This window comes from Myxine glutinosa, chromosome 11, assembly GCF_964187855.1.
Source record: "Myxine glutinosa chromosome 11, kmMyxGlut1.1, whole genome shotgun sequence".
Lineage (NCBI taxonomy): Eukaryota > Metazoa > Chordata > Myxini > Myxiniformes > Myxinidae > Myxine > Myxine glutinosa.
The window spans coordinates 128,906,627-128,919,876 of record NC_136271.1 but is presented as its reverse complement, the minus strand read 5'-3'; the positions used below and the strand labels follow the sequence as shown (position 1 = coordinate 128,919,876).

The following is a 13,250-nucleotide window of genomic DNA, read 5'->3' as shown; positions in this document are numbered from 1 at the left end:
GGGAGGGCGCACGCCAGTTCGGTCGGCGCGGAGCTGCTCATCGTGCACGCCAGGGAGCTGAAGGTCTCGGCGTTGACAAGGCGACGACGTTTGACGTCGACCAGCAGCCCGTGCACGCAGAGGAAGTCGGCGCCCAGCAAAGCCATGGGGACGCAGGCGGTCACAAAAGTCCATTGAAAACGCTGGCTGCCGAAGCAGAGGGTGATGACGCATGGGCCGAAAGTGCGTATGGCCGAGCCATTAGCAGCGACCAAAGAGGGGCCGCAAACGGCGTCCCGCCTGTCCTGCTCGGAGGCGGGTATGACGCTCAGTTGGGCGCCGGTGTCACACAGGAAACGCCGCCCAGACGCTTTGTCCCGAATAAACAGCAAGTTGCCCGAGTGGCCGGCGCTCATGGCTGGGAATGAACGCCGGCCCGGCCGTTTCCCGACCTTCCGAAAGTGCACGGGGGCCGGCACGTCCGAGCCTTGTGTCCGAACCTGGCATGGTAATAACACCACGCCCGGTCAGGTGGAGGCCCCGGCCGTCGTGTCGGAAGCGGGCGGTGCGGCGTGGCGGCCGCCAGTTGCACCGGCAGTTCGGCCTCCAACCGCGCAGGGCGCTCGGGCGTCGTGGGCGTCGCCTCGGACGGCGGCGGGCTCCAGGTAACCGCGCCGATGTGCTGGCCCGCCGAGGAGATCTTATCGGCTTCCCTGGCGAGGGCGCGGGAAACCGTGATCAACGTGCCAGCCAGGGCGAGGCGTACCGGGTGAGGCAGCTGGCGAAGGAACAGCTCGCGGAACCTTAAATCCGGAGAGTGCTCACCGAGCAACGAGAGCATATAGTCCATGCGCTCTGACGGGCGCGTGTCGCCGAGCTCGGGCAGAGCGAGCAGGCGCCGTGCGCGTGCTGCCGGTGAGAGGGCGAAAGCGTCGAGGAGGAGTGTCTTCCGCCTGAGCCTGAGAGTCCGCCTGAGCGAACCAAACAGCCACGTGAGCCTCCCAGAAGGTAGGCAGTTTAAGCGTCACTGCCGTATCCATGTCGGTAGGTCACCAATGAAGGAACTGCGCTCCAACGCGAGTCGAAAGAATTGACGCGACCAAAGACGGAATTCGTCCGAGTTGCTTTATTGAAACAAAACAGCTCAGGTATTCTCACAAGCCCGTTTATCGGGCAGCAATATATATACACATTTATGTCGGGAAGTTTGCCCGGCAAAAGCTATACCGGGCATGCCCGGGTGTCAAGGGCGAGCCTTGGAAAGGCGAGTCTGGACCTGCCCGGGCGTGTTTGGCTGCGGCCTGGCAAGTCGAGTCTGGGCGTGCCCGGGCGCTCTGGGCGAGCCCTGGAAAGGCGATAGCGGGCATGCCCGGACGCTCTGGGCAAGCCCTGGAAAGGCGATAGCGGGCATGCCCGGACGCTCTGGGCGAGCAGTGAAAAGGCGATAGCGGGCATGCCCGGACGCTCTGGGCGAGCCCTGGAAAGGCGAGAGCGGGCATGCCCGGGAAAGACGAGACCGGGCGTGCCCGGGAGGTTCGGGCGTGCCCGGGAACAGTGAGTCCGGGCATGCCCGGGAGAGGCGCGTCTGGCCGTGTTCTGGCCGGTGCAAGGCGATTGGGTGCATCCAGCGGTAACCGCTACAATATATTTAATTTCCTAATCTTGGGAGAATCCCAGAAAACATGACCTCACAACTCTTTGTTTTCAGCCACTTTCCGAATATCCTGTATCTATTTAACATAAACACCGAGTAAACTTTCCCGAGATCATTTGCTCCTCAGCTTCAATGTCCCGAACTCGTGCTCCTTCAAAACTTCCTGCAGAATTAACATTCTACTTATTTAATGGTCTCATCACCCACAGACTGTCTCCCCGACCTCATTCCTAGCTATCTCTATTGCTGTACACTCACCACTGCCTGCACTCACCACTGCCGACACTCGATGTACCCTCACCACTGCCTACACTCACCGTACCCTCACCACTGCCTACACTCACTGTACCCTCACCACTGCCTACACTCACTGTTTGCTCACCACTGCCTGCACTCACTGTACTCTCACCACTGCCTGCACTCGCTGTACCCTCACCACTGCCTACACTTGCTGTACCCTCACCACTGCCTGCACTCGCTGTACCCTCACCACTGCTTGCACTTGCTGTACCCTCAACACTGCCTGCACTCGCTGTACCCTCACCACTGCCTGCACTCGCTGTACCCTCACCACTGCCTGCACTGACTGTACCCTCACCACTGCCTGCACTCGCTGTACCCTCACCACTGCTTGCACTTGCTGTACCCTCAACACTGCCTGCACTCGCTGTACCCTCACCACTGCCTGCACTCGCTGTACCCTCACCACTGCTTGCACTTGCTGTACCCTCAACACTGCCTGCACTCGCTGTACCCTCACCACTGCCTGCACTCGCTGTACCCTCACCACTGCCTGCACTGACTGTACCCTCACTACTGCCTGCACTCGCTGTACCCTCACCACTGCCTGCACTCGCTGTTCCCTCACCACTGCCTGCACTCGCTGTACCCTCGCCACTGCCTGCACATGCTGTACCTTCACCACTGCCTGCACTCACTGTACTCTCACCGCTGTCTGCGCTCTTACCACTCCTTACACTTGCTGCACCCTCACCAATCTACATTCGCTAGACCCTCAGCACTGCCTGAACTCACTGCAACCTCACCACTGCATGCACTTACTGTACCCTCACCACTGCCTGCACTTTCTGTACTCTCACCACTGCCCTCACTTGCTGTACCCTCACCACTGCTCGCACTTGCTGGACCCTCACCACTGCCCTCACTTGCTGTACCCTCACCACAGCCCGCACTTGCTGTACCCTCACCACTGCCTGCACTCACTGTACCCACACCACTATCTGCACTCGCTGTACCCTCACCACTGTCTCCACTCACTGTACCCACTCCAATATCTGCACTTGCTGTACCCTCACCACTGCCCGCACTTGCTGTACCCTCACCACTGCCTGCACTCACTGCACCCACACCACTATCTGCACTCACTGTACCCTCACCACTGTCCGCACTTGCTGTACCCTCACCACTGCCTGCACTTGCTGTACCCTCACCACTGCCTGCACTCACTGCACCCACACCACTATCTGCACTCACTGTACCCTCACCACTGTCCGCACTTGCTGTACCCTCACCACTGCCTGCACTTGCTGTATCCTCACCACTGCCCTCACTTGCTGTACCCTCACCACTGTTCGCACTTGCTGTACCCTCAACACTGCCTGCACTCACTGTACCCACACCACTATCTGCACTCACTGTGCCCTCACCACTGCCTGCACTCACTGTTCTCTCACCACTGCCTGTACTTGCTTACCCTTACCACTGCCTGCACTCGCTGTAAAAACAGGATTTGAGTTGCTTTAAGATATAAGCACTTGTTGAATACAACAAAATGTTTGCAATATGTCACCTGCCCACTTCTCGATGTCACCAGAGCACTCGGTTTTGTCAATCTCGTACGGATCTGTCATTGATTGGACTAATCTTGTCCTGGTTTCTTTCTCTACTGTGCAAAGTAGTAGCATAGTTTGAAACAGTTTTAGAAGTCATCACCACACATTTACAAACAATACAACAAAGATAATGTTTGTACGTTTTTTTGTTCATTTTGCGTCTCCTCCAAAATGGTGGTCTCCAAGCGAATGGCCTGGATGTAGTCACTATCAATACATTACACCATTTGTAAACGTTGGTTCTGTTTTGGTAAGTTGTACTTGCATACCTTTATTATTCCGATAGTTTATTGTTTATTTGGTCTACATTTGGGTAAAGCACATTTGATTGAGCAATATACAGAGGGCGTTTGCTGCCCATTCATGCAGCGACATCCGGGGTGAGTTATGCATGATGGGTAACCCAGTGGCAAATATGGAGATGGTCCGGCCAAAGTGAATGTGGCCCAGCTAATTTGATGCGGACATTTTATGCGTTCCGTACGCTGTTTTCAAGATGATGTGAATGGATTTACTGCAGAGTGTCACTCTGTTACAGCACCGGTGTAATATCTGGAGCATTGATGGGAAGAGGGCTTTATATGTGTAACAAGAAAGAGCAATCAGAGGTTGCAGACCCTCGCCAGGATGTGTTTTCAGTGGTTTTTAAGGCTTTTGGGTTAAAACAAATATGGCGGCCGAAACACACAACCGATGACGTCATAAAAAAAAATTCTCCACCAATTTATGCCTGGATGACACTCAAAGAATTTCATCTTGATCGGATGAAGTTTTGTACTCGTCGAATTATGACGTCATAATGGAGGCACCTATGACATAATTAACATATTTTATTCCACATGGAGAGTTCTTTACAATGGGCCATGTCTTGATTTTTTCCATTCAGCGGTTTTGGAGATATAGAGGTGCAATGTTTTTCCAAGATGGCGGCCAAACCACGTGACCTATGGCGTCATAATTATAATTAAAAAATTCTACAGGTGGAGTTGCACCTATGGTGAAAATTTCCTGTCAATCGGACCAACGGTTGCAGAGAAAATCATATTTATTCTGTGCGAACAAACAAACAGACAGACAGACGGACTCAAATGCAATCCTCTCCTCAGGCGAGGGTAATACTTATAGATGCTCTACTTTTGGCTTTGGTACTAAAGAAAAATAGAAAGCATCTCAAAACACAAAGCCGTACGCATCCGCTTTGTACTCGAACTAAACTTGACAAAAACAACAGCTTAAAAAAACTAGAGAGTTCTTAATACCTTAGCCTGTCCAGTCTTGGTATGAAGGACAAGGAAGAGTCTTTTCAACTCTTGCTTTGTATTTCCGAGCATGATATATATTTCTTACAAGCCGCAATTTTGTCTGAATCTCGATATTCCCCAATACTGTGAGCGAAACAGCATGAGACACCGCCAGATTTATCTGAATGCAGAATCTCAAACAGTTATTCTGCCCTCAGGGCATGAGACGGCATGAAAGCTGATCCTCATTGTTGACCTGCCCTCAGGGCATGAGACGGCATGAAAGCTGATCCTCATTGTTGACCTGCCCTCAGGGCATGAAAGCTGATCCTCATTGTTGACCTGCCCTCAGGGCATGAGACGGCATGAAAGTTGATCCTCATTGTTGACCTGCCCTCAGGGCATGAGACGGCATGAAAGCTGATCCTCATTGTTGACCAGCCCTCAGGGCATGAGACGGCATGAAAGCTGATCCTCATTGTTGACCTGCCCTCAGGGCATGAGATGGCATGAAAGCTGATCCTCATTGTTGACCTGCCCTCAGGGCATGAGACGGCATGAAAGCTGATCCTCATTGTTGACCTGCCCTCAGGGCATGAGACGGCATGAAAGCTGATCCTCATTGTTGACCTGCCCTCAGGGCATGAGACGGCATGAAAGCTGATCCTCATTGTTGACCAATCCTCAGGGCATGAGACGGCATGAAAGCTGATCCTCATTGTTGACCTGCCCTCAGGGCATGAGACGGCATGAAGGCTGATCCTCATTGTTGACCTGCCCTCCGGGCGTGAGACGGCATGAAAGCTGACCCTCATTGTTGACCTGCCCTCAGGGCATGAGACGGCGGCATGAAAGCTGATCCTCATTGTTGACCAGCCCTCAGGGCATGAGACGGCATGAAAGCTGATCCTCATTGTTGACCTGCCCTCAGGGCATGAGACGGCATGAAAGCTGATCCTCATTGTTGACCAGCCCTCAGGGCATGAGACGTCATTGAATATTTTCCCAAGTTATGCCAAACGAAAAGGTTTTGAAAGTGCCAAAAAGGGGCAGTTTGTGTTCTTGTGTTCAAGTATATAATTCAATTGAAAAATAATAAAGATTGTAAAAAAAAGAAAAAACATTTAAACTACCTTATATAACATGTTACATTAATTTTTTGTGCCTGTTGTTTGGGTCCTTTATTACGTCCTTAAAAACAGCGAGCTTCCTGTTTGGAATGATTTTCAAATTTGTTTGACTGCCAGACAGACATGCACGGTAAAATAATCATCTTAATTCTCTGTGCGCAAGTGCAATCGTGATGAGATTCTGTGCATTTTGCCAATTTCAGGACCGAAAAACTGCTAAACCTCAGGGTCATGTTCCGATTTGTGTTCAAAATATAACATTTCATTGAAAATAAGTAGTTCCTCAATCATAATCTGACGTTTGTAGACAGACACACAGACAGGTAACGTGAGACAATTGCTTAACCGCGCTTTTCGCTTCGCGCACGCAGGGTAAAAATGTAATTTTATTAATCAGTGTTCTCTATATTCTCAAAATAAAGGTTTGTTGAAAATTTGATGACAAAAACTCGAATAGTAAAAAATACATCATGGCCTGGATAAACAGACGCACAGACACGAGCAATTGCAAAACTTTGTCCCGCTGCGTGGTGGACAGGCTAATATTAAATCTATAACAAACATGTTAGAGTTAATTTTGAATAATGTGTTTGCATAGACATGTTTCTTATATATACTTGTATTCATCGTTTTTTAAAATACACAGGTCAAGGCTCATGGAAGAGCAAGAGAGAGAGGGTGAAAAGTCCAATACCAACAAGAAAGAGCAATCAGATATTGCAGACCCTCGCCAGGACGTGTTTTGAGTGGTTTTTAAGGCTTTTGAAGTAAAACAATTATGGCGGCCCAACCACGTGACCGATGACGTCATAAAAAAATTCTCCACCAATTTATCCCCAGATGATGCTCAAGGAATTTCATCTTGATCGGATGAAGTTTTGTACTTTGTACTTATCATTAAAAAATTATACAGGTGGAGGTGCACCCATGGTGAAAATTTCCTGTCAAATGGACCAACGGTTGCAGAGAAAATCATATTTATTCTGTGTGGAAAAACAAACAAACAAACAAATGAAAAATCACTCATAGAGCGACACTTGGCAAAACAGAACAAAGTAGAATGGCACTCAGTAGAGCATCCTCTTGACTTCAAAAATAATTAGTGGTTGAATTCAGTTACCTGATATGCAAATCGTCTTCAAAGTTTAAGTTAATCTGATGAAAATTGACAATTTTAGAAATTTGGCCTATGTTGACCTTTTGGCCTATGTTGACCTCAAAAATAGTTGGTGGTTGGTTTCAGTTAGCCGATATGTAAGTCCTATTCAGATTTCAAGTCAATCGGATGAAAATTGAGGATTTTAGAAATTTGAGAAAAGGTTTTGACCTTTGGGCTATGTTGACCCTATGACTGACCCATGTTGATCTCATAAATAGTTTGTGGTTGAATTCAGTTCGCTGATATGAAAATCCTTTTCAAATTTCAAGTCAATCGGATGAAAATTGACGATTTTAGAAATTTTTTAAAAATGTGATTGACCTCTGGCTAATGTTGACCTTGTGACCTATGTTGATCTCAAAAATAGTGGGTGGTTGAATTCAGTTTGCTGATAAGTAAATCCCATTCAAATTTTAAGTGAATCGGATGAAAATTGAGGATTTTAGAAACTTGAAATGGTTGTTGACCTTTGGTCAATGTTGACCTTGTGACATATGTTGACCTCAAAAATAGTTGGTGGTTGAATTCAGTTAACTGATATGTAAATCCCATTCAATTTTCAAATCAATCGGATGAAAATTGAGGATTTTAGAAATTTGAAATTGTTGTTGACCGTTAGCCTGTGTTGACCTTTTGGCCGATGTTGATCTCAAAAATAGTTGGTGGTTGAATTCAGTTAGCCGATATGCAAATCGTATTTAAATTTCAAGTCAATCAGATGAGACGCAGAGGTAATGACGTTTGCCTATGTTGACCTTTTGACCTTTTGACCTCAAAAATATGTAAAATTTTGTCGGACCACGAACTCTACCATTTGGTGAAGTTTCGTGGAGATTGGTTTAAAATTGTGACATGCAGGAAAGTTTCAGTGAGCGGACAGACAAACACACAAACAAACAAACACACACACAAAACAAACAAACAAACATACACAAACCAGAGTGAGCAACATACTTGCACAAATGTTTGTTTGTTTTTTTGCCAAGTAACAAACAAACGGACTCAAATGCAATACCCTCTCCTCTGGCAAGGGTAACAACCGAGCCGGCAGGAGCAGGTGGACAAGCGTCACGGACAATAGAAGAATCACGGACAATAGGAGCCATTGTGTGCTTGTGATTGGCTAACCATGGCAGGGATTGCTCTGCGGTGGGAAGGCTGCATCAGAACCCGATGGCCCGCATCAACAATTTGCTTCACGTGGCTCGGTGCCAACGGTGCCCGTCGCTCCCAAGGGCTCACGTCTTCCCGACGAATCCCCAGCACTGTCGGAGTGCCCCAGTTGGATATTTGACGACATTTCATGGCTGAGACGTTTCTGGCACTCAGTGATGCCTGCAGCCACCCTGCAGATCAAATGAAGGGGACCCGAGGACAAGGAGAGTTTGCCAAGTGGACAAAGGTGCCAAGAATATGTAACAAAATTTCACAAATACAGCAATTGCATCAATATGTAAAATATTAGCCAAAAAAAGTTGGAGCCAAAGGTCCTAAGTTATGAGCTTTGCAAATGGAATAAAAGAGAAAATATATACACAGGACGATGCAAAAGTTTGTGTTATTCCAATAATATTCATACTTTAGGGCAAATTCAACAAATATGGTAATTTCAAAACAATAAGGACACTCGGTCGAGCGCATAGTCAGTTAGGCTGAACATGAGGTTACGTTTTGTATCCCACCGAAAGGCTGGACCTGGACTCGGACCTAAACCAAAATGTAATTGGCTCGTTCGTGTCATCTAACCAACTCATCGACCACATTTCCTCCAAATCTGTCCAAAACATTTTTGAAATATCAGTTTTTACATATCAACGGATATGTATCGTTTTTGGCCACATCTCTCAATGGTGAAGAATCACTCAAAAATTGTCGTTTCCAGATCCAGATTCGGATCTTCACCAAAATTTAATCAATTCTTTCTTCTCACACACCCAACCTGTCCACCAAATTTCCTCCAAATTTGTCCACAACTTTTTGAGAACATCCGTTCAAATGTGATGTAATTAAGCACCGTGCAAATCTTCACCAAAATCTAAGCATTTCATCCTTGTGACAACCTCTCCACCGAATTTTGCATGAATCCGTCCACAACTTTTTTTAAATATCCTGTTTACAAACAACAAAGAAACACGAAATACTAGTGCACAGCACAACACTTACAAAATCCCTGAAATAAGTTAGTAACCTTCGGCCTATGTTGACCTTTTGGCCTATGTTGACTTCAATAATACTTGGTGGTTGAAGTCAGTGGCCTGACATACAAATCCTCTTCAAATTTCAAGTTTACTACTACTACTACTGCGCCGAGCTAGCTCGGCATTCCATGACACGTTTCTTCCATTCTTCTCTGTCACTCATGGCATTAGGTTGTACGTTGACCAGACACCCAGTATCATTTGTAAGCTGATCCATATATGTTTTCGCAGGTCTCCCTGGTGCCTGTTTGCCGTGAGTTGGTAAAGGTGGGTTTTCACGGGTCACGCGAACGGTTCGCGAAGGATGCGAATGTCGAAAAAATGACAAAGTCCAACATTCGTATTTTAGGCTCCAAAAGTTCGCCAAACATGCGCGGGGGTTCGGAAGCGTCGTCAATTGTTCGCATCCTGTTTCAAACATTTTTGAAATACCCGCCGAACAAAAAACGACTCCTGCGAACAATTGACGACGCTTCCGAACCCCCGCGCATGTTTGGCGAACTTTTGGAGCCTAAAATACGAATGTTGGACTTTGTCATTTTTTAGACATTCGCATCCTTCGCGAACCGTTCGCGTGTCCCGTGAAAACCCACCTTAACCAAAGTAAAACATCGCTTGCGAGCTCATCTTTGTTTCTCCAGCAGTGCCCAGCGAATCTTAATCTACGTTGATGTATGGTTACACTGATTGGTGGGATTTTTGCATACAATTCATGTTTTGTGGGGTGCTCTTTCCATGAGATGTTAAGGGCTGCTCTGAGCATGCGAGTGTATGCACCATCCAGGGCCTTTTCTAGTGACGATGTCAAGGTCCATGTAATTGCCCCATATACAAGAACTGATTCAACCGCTGCTCTAAAGAAGTTTCGTTTCAGCTCTATTGGAAGCGCAGATTTCCAAATCTTGCCTCGACTGTTTAAAGCTCCCCAAGCCTTTCCAAGTCTGATGTCGACATCTCTTTTTGTGGAGGTGATGTTGCTTCCCAGGTATGTGAATTCGTCAACCTTTTTGATGTTTTCAAAACAATACTCAGTTAGGGGAACGAAGTGTTCTTTTCTTGTTCTTTTACGTGTTCGAGCACGAACCGGGGATTAAAATCCAACTCCAACAATTGTCGCGCGGCCGCGTTTGATTAATATCAGGCGGTCACGGAAGCCGATCGCGGAGGCCTTAGCCCCCGAGGCGAAAACTCAATGGCGGATTCCAAAAACGAACAGCTACACCAAAGGGGAGGGGAGCGGGATGGAGGGGAGCGGCGAGACCCCTGCAGTCTTACCTGTTCTCGGGGCGTCTTCAAGGCTGCTGCAAATTAAATAAATCACACGGAAAACTGCATTCAGGAATATATACAGAAAATAATACAAGGGCTTATTACAAATAAAATCGGGACAGGGAAAAGCACGCGCCGATAATAAATATCCTAATCGGGACGTCCCCACACAACTGATTTCAGAAACGAGACGAGGGAATCTGAATTAAGGAAAAGAACACGTGAACAAGTGCAACAACGTGCAACACGTCAACTTAGGATGAGGTGTTTTCAAGTCAATTGGATGAAAATTGATGATGTTAGAAATTTGAATAAGTTGTTGACCTTTGGCCTATGTTTACCTTTTGACCGATTGACCTCAAAATCAATAGGCTTCTTGATTAGGACCAACACTACCATTTCGTGAAGTTTCGTGAAGATCGGTTTGAAATTGTGACCTGTAGGCGAATGACATACAGACAGACATACAGACAGACATACAGACAGAATAACGCACACAACCAACCAATACACTTGAATTTTTTTTGATTTTTTGCAAATAACAAACAGAAAGGCAAACAAGTAGACAGGAGTGAAAACATAACCTCCATCCACTGACGGTGGCGGTGGCAATAAATTTCAAAACCCATCTCGTTTCTACATACCTTAGTTGTAAAACGTTTTGAACACTCTCATAAATGAAGCAGATCAGTTTAAATGGACACTTGCTGCATCCTCCATAAACAAGCTCCATCCATGCCCCTCCCCACTCTCATCCACTCCCATCCACTCCCACGATCCACCCCCTACTATATTTATTTGCAAATACATGGCCAGGGATTTAGTTACAACGATGGTTCAGTTGGAAGCCCACATGAGGTTGTTATGAGACAGAGGTTTCTGATGCTGAGAAAGCTGTTGTTTTCACAACACACACACACACACACACACACACACACACACACACACACACACACACACACACACACACACACACACACACACACACACACACACACACACACACACATACACCTCGATAAAACAATTCTTCATAGATTTTTTTTTCTTTGAGACAATCATGTTTGAGAGTTTTCATATAAAGAGAATAAGACTTAGGAAGAGTGAAGAACTTATGCGAGTTTGCAAGAAACCACCTCGAGTTTCCACACATTCCACTATATCGACTTGTGCATAATGCATCTCTGTGCAGATCTTTTTCACCATGTTTAACTTTGACTATGACACACACATCTCAGTAATTGAAGAAACAGCTTATGTAGCCTCCATAGCAACCAAAAGGACAGGTCCTTGTTTGAAAGTTTTCCTTTTGCCCATATGATTGGAGGGAGACAAGAGAGCAGCCGGCTTAATATTGCAACTCCACACACAGCCGCTACTCTTGCCCCATGGCAGATAATCTGTTACAGATCAAACTAATAGCCCAGAGATCTGATCATATACAGTCGTGGCCCAAAATATTGGCACCATTGCACTTTTTTCAAATAACTCACAATTTTCTCTAAAAATACGTTTGTGCAGTGTCTGTGTTGTGTTGTGTCACTGAACTACTCCTCAAACTTTTGTGAAATCGTACCAAACTTCTGGTATGCACTTATCTCTCCTATGTGTATGTCCTAAGGTTATTTCCTTTGAAAATTTGTGAAAATATATTTATTTTTTTTGAAAAAATTTGAAAATTTTTTGTCAACTTAAATCTTCAACTTCAATTGTTTATAAAATGTAAGATCACGTATATCACAAATACATTTGTGCAAAATAATTGTATTATGATTGGTGTAAACCATGACAAAACAGCAACTCAGGTACAGTCATCTATGAGGAGCCATATACTGTACCTACATATCTAGGCAGTGTCTGTGTTGTCACTGAACTACTCCCTCAAACTTTTGTTTCCGTGGCTGTGAGGTGTTTTGAATTACATGGTGGTGAGGTGTTTTGAATTACATGGTGGTGAGGTGTTTTTAATTATGTGGTGGTGAGGTGTTTTGAATTACATGGTGGTGAGGTGTTTTGAATTACATGGTGGTGAGGTGTTTTGAATCACATGGTGGTGAGGTGTTTTGAATTACATGGTGGTGAGGTGTTTTGAATCACATGGTGGTGAGGTGTTTTGAATTACATGGTGGTGAAGTGTTTTGAATCACATAGTGGTGAGGTGTTTTGAATTACATGGTGGTGAGGTGTTTTGAATTACATGGTGGTGAGGTGTTTTGAATCACATGGTGGTGAGGTGTTTTGAATTACATGGTGGTGAGGTGTTTTGAATTACATGGTGGTGAGGTGTTTTGAATTACATGGTGGTGAAGTGTTTTGAATCACATGGTGGTGAGGTGTTTTGAATCACATGGTGGTGACGTGTTTTGAATTATGTGGTGGTGAGGTGTTTTGAATTACATGGTGGTGATGTGTTTTTAATTATGTGGTGGTGAGGTGTTTTGAATTACATGGTTGTGAGGTGTTTTGAATTACATGGTGGTGACGTGTTTTTAATTATGTGGTGGTGAAGTGTTTTGAATTACATGGTGGTGACGTGTTTTTAATTATGTGGTGGTGAGGTGTTTTGAATTACATGGTTGTGAGGTGTTTTGAATTACATGGTGGTGACGTGTTTTTAATTATGTGGTGGTGAGGTGTTTTGAATTGTGTGGTGGTGAAGTGTTTTGAATTATGTGGTGGTGAGGTGTTTTGAATTACATGGTGGTGAGGTGTTTTGAATTACGTGGTGGTGAAGTGTTTTGAATTACATGGTGGTGACGTGTTTTTA

The 13,250-nt window shown here is 45.9% G+C and overlaps 1 protein-coding gene across 1 annotated transcript in view; it reads right to left on the bottom strand.

The window, feature by feature from the left end:
• The window catches only part of LOC144894212 (alpha-aminoadipic semialdehyde synthase, mitochondrial-like), a 165,667-nt gene extending 154,520 nt beyond the window's left edge, over positions 1 to 11,147 (bottom strand). The window contains exons 1-3 of the mRNA XM_078786315.1: positions 11,128 to 11,147; positions 10,825 to 10,920; positions 8,145 to 8,362 (exon numbers count right to left, since the gene is read on the bottom strand). Of these exons, the coding sequence (XP_078642441.1) occupies positions 8,145 to 8,362; positions 10,825 to 10,882 (276 nt within the window). The 5' untranslated portion in view covers positions 10,883 to 10,920; positions 11,128 to 11,147. The remainder of the gene's footprint in view (positions 1 to 8,144; positions 8,363 to 10,824; positions 10,921 to 11,127) is intronic.
• Between the last annotated feature and the right edge of the window lie 2,103 nt (positions 11,148 to 13,250).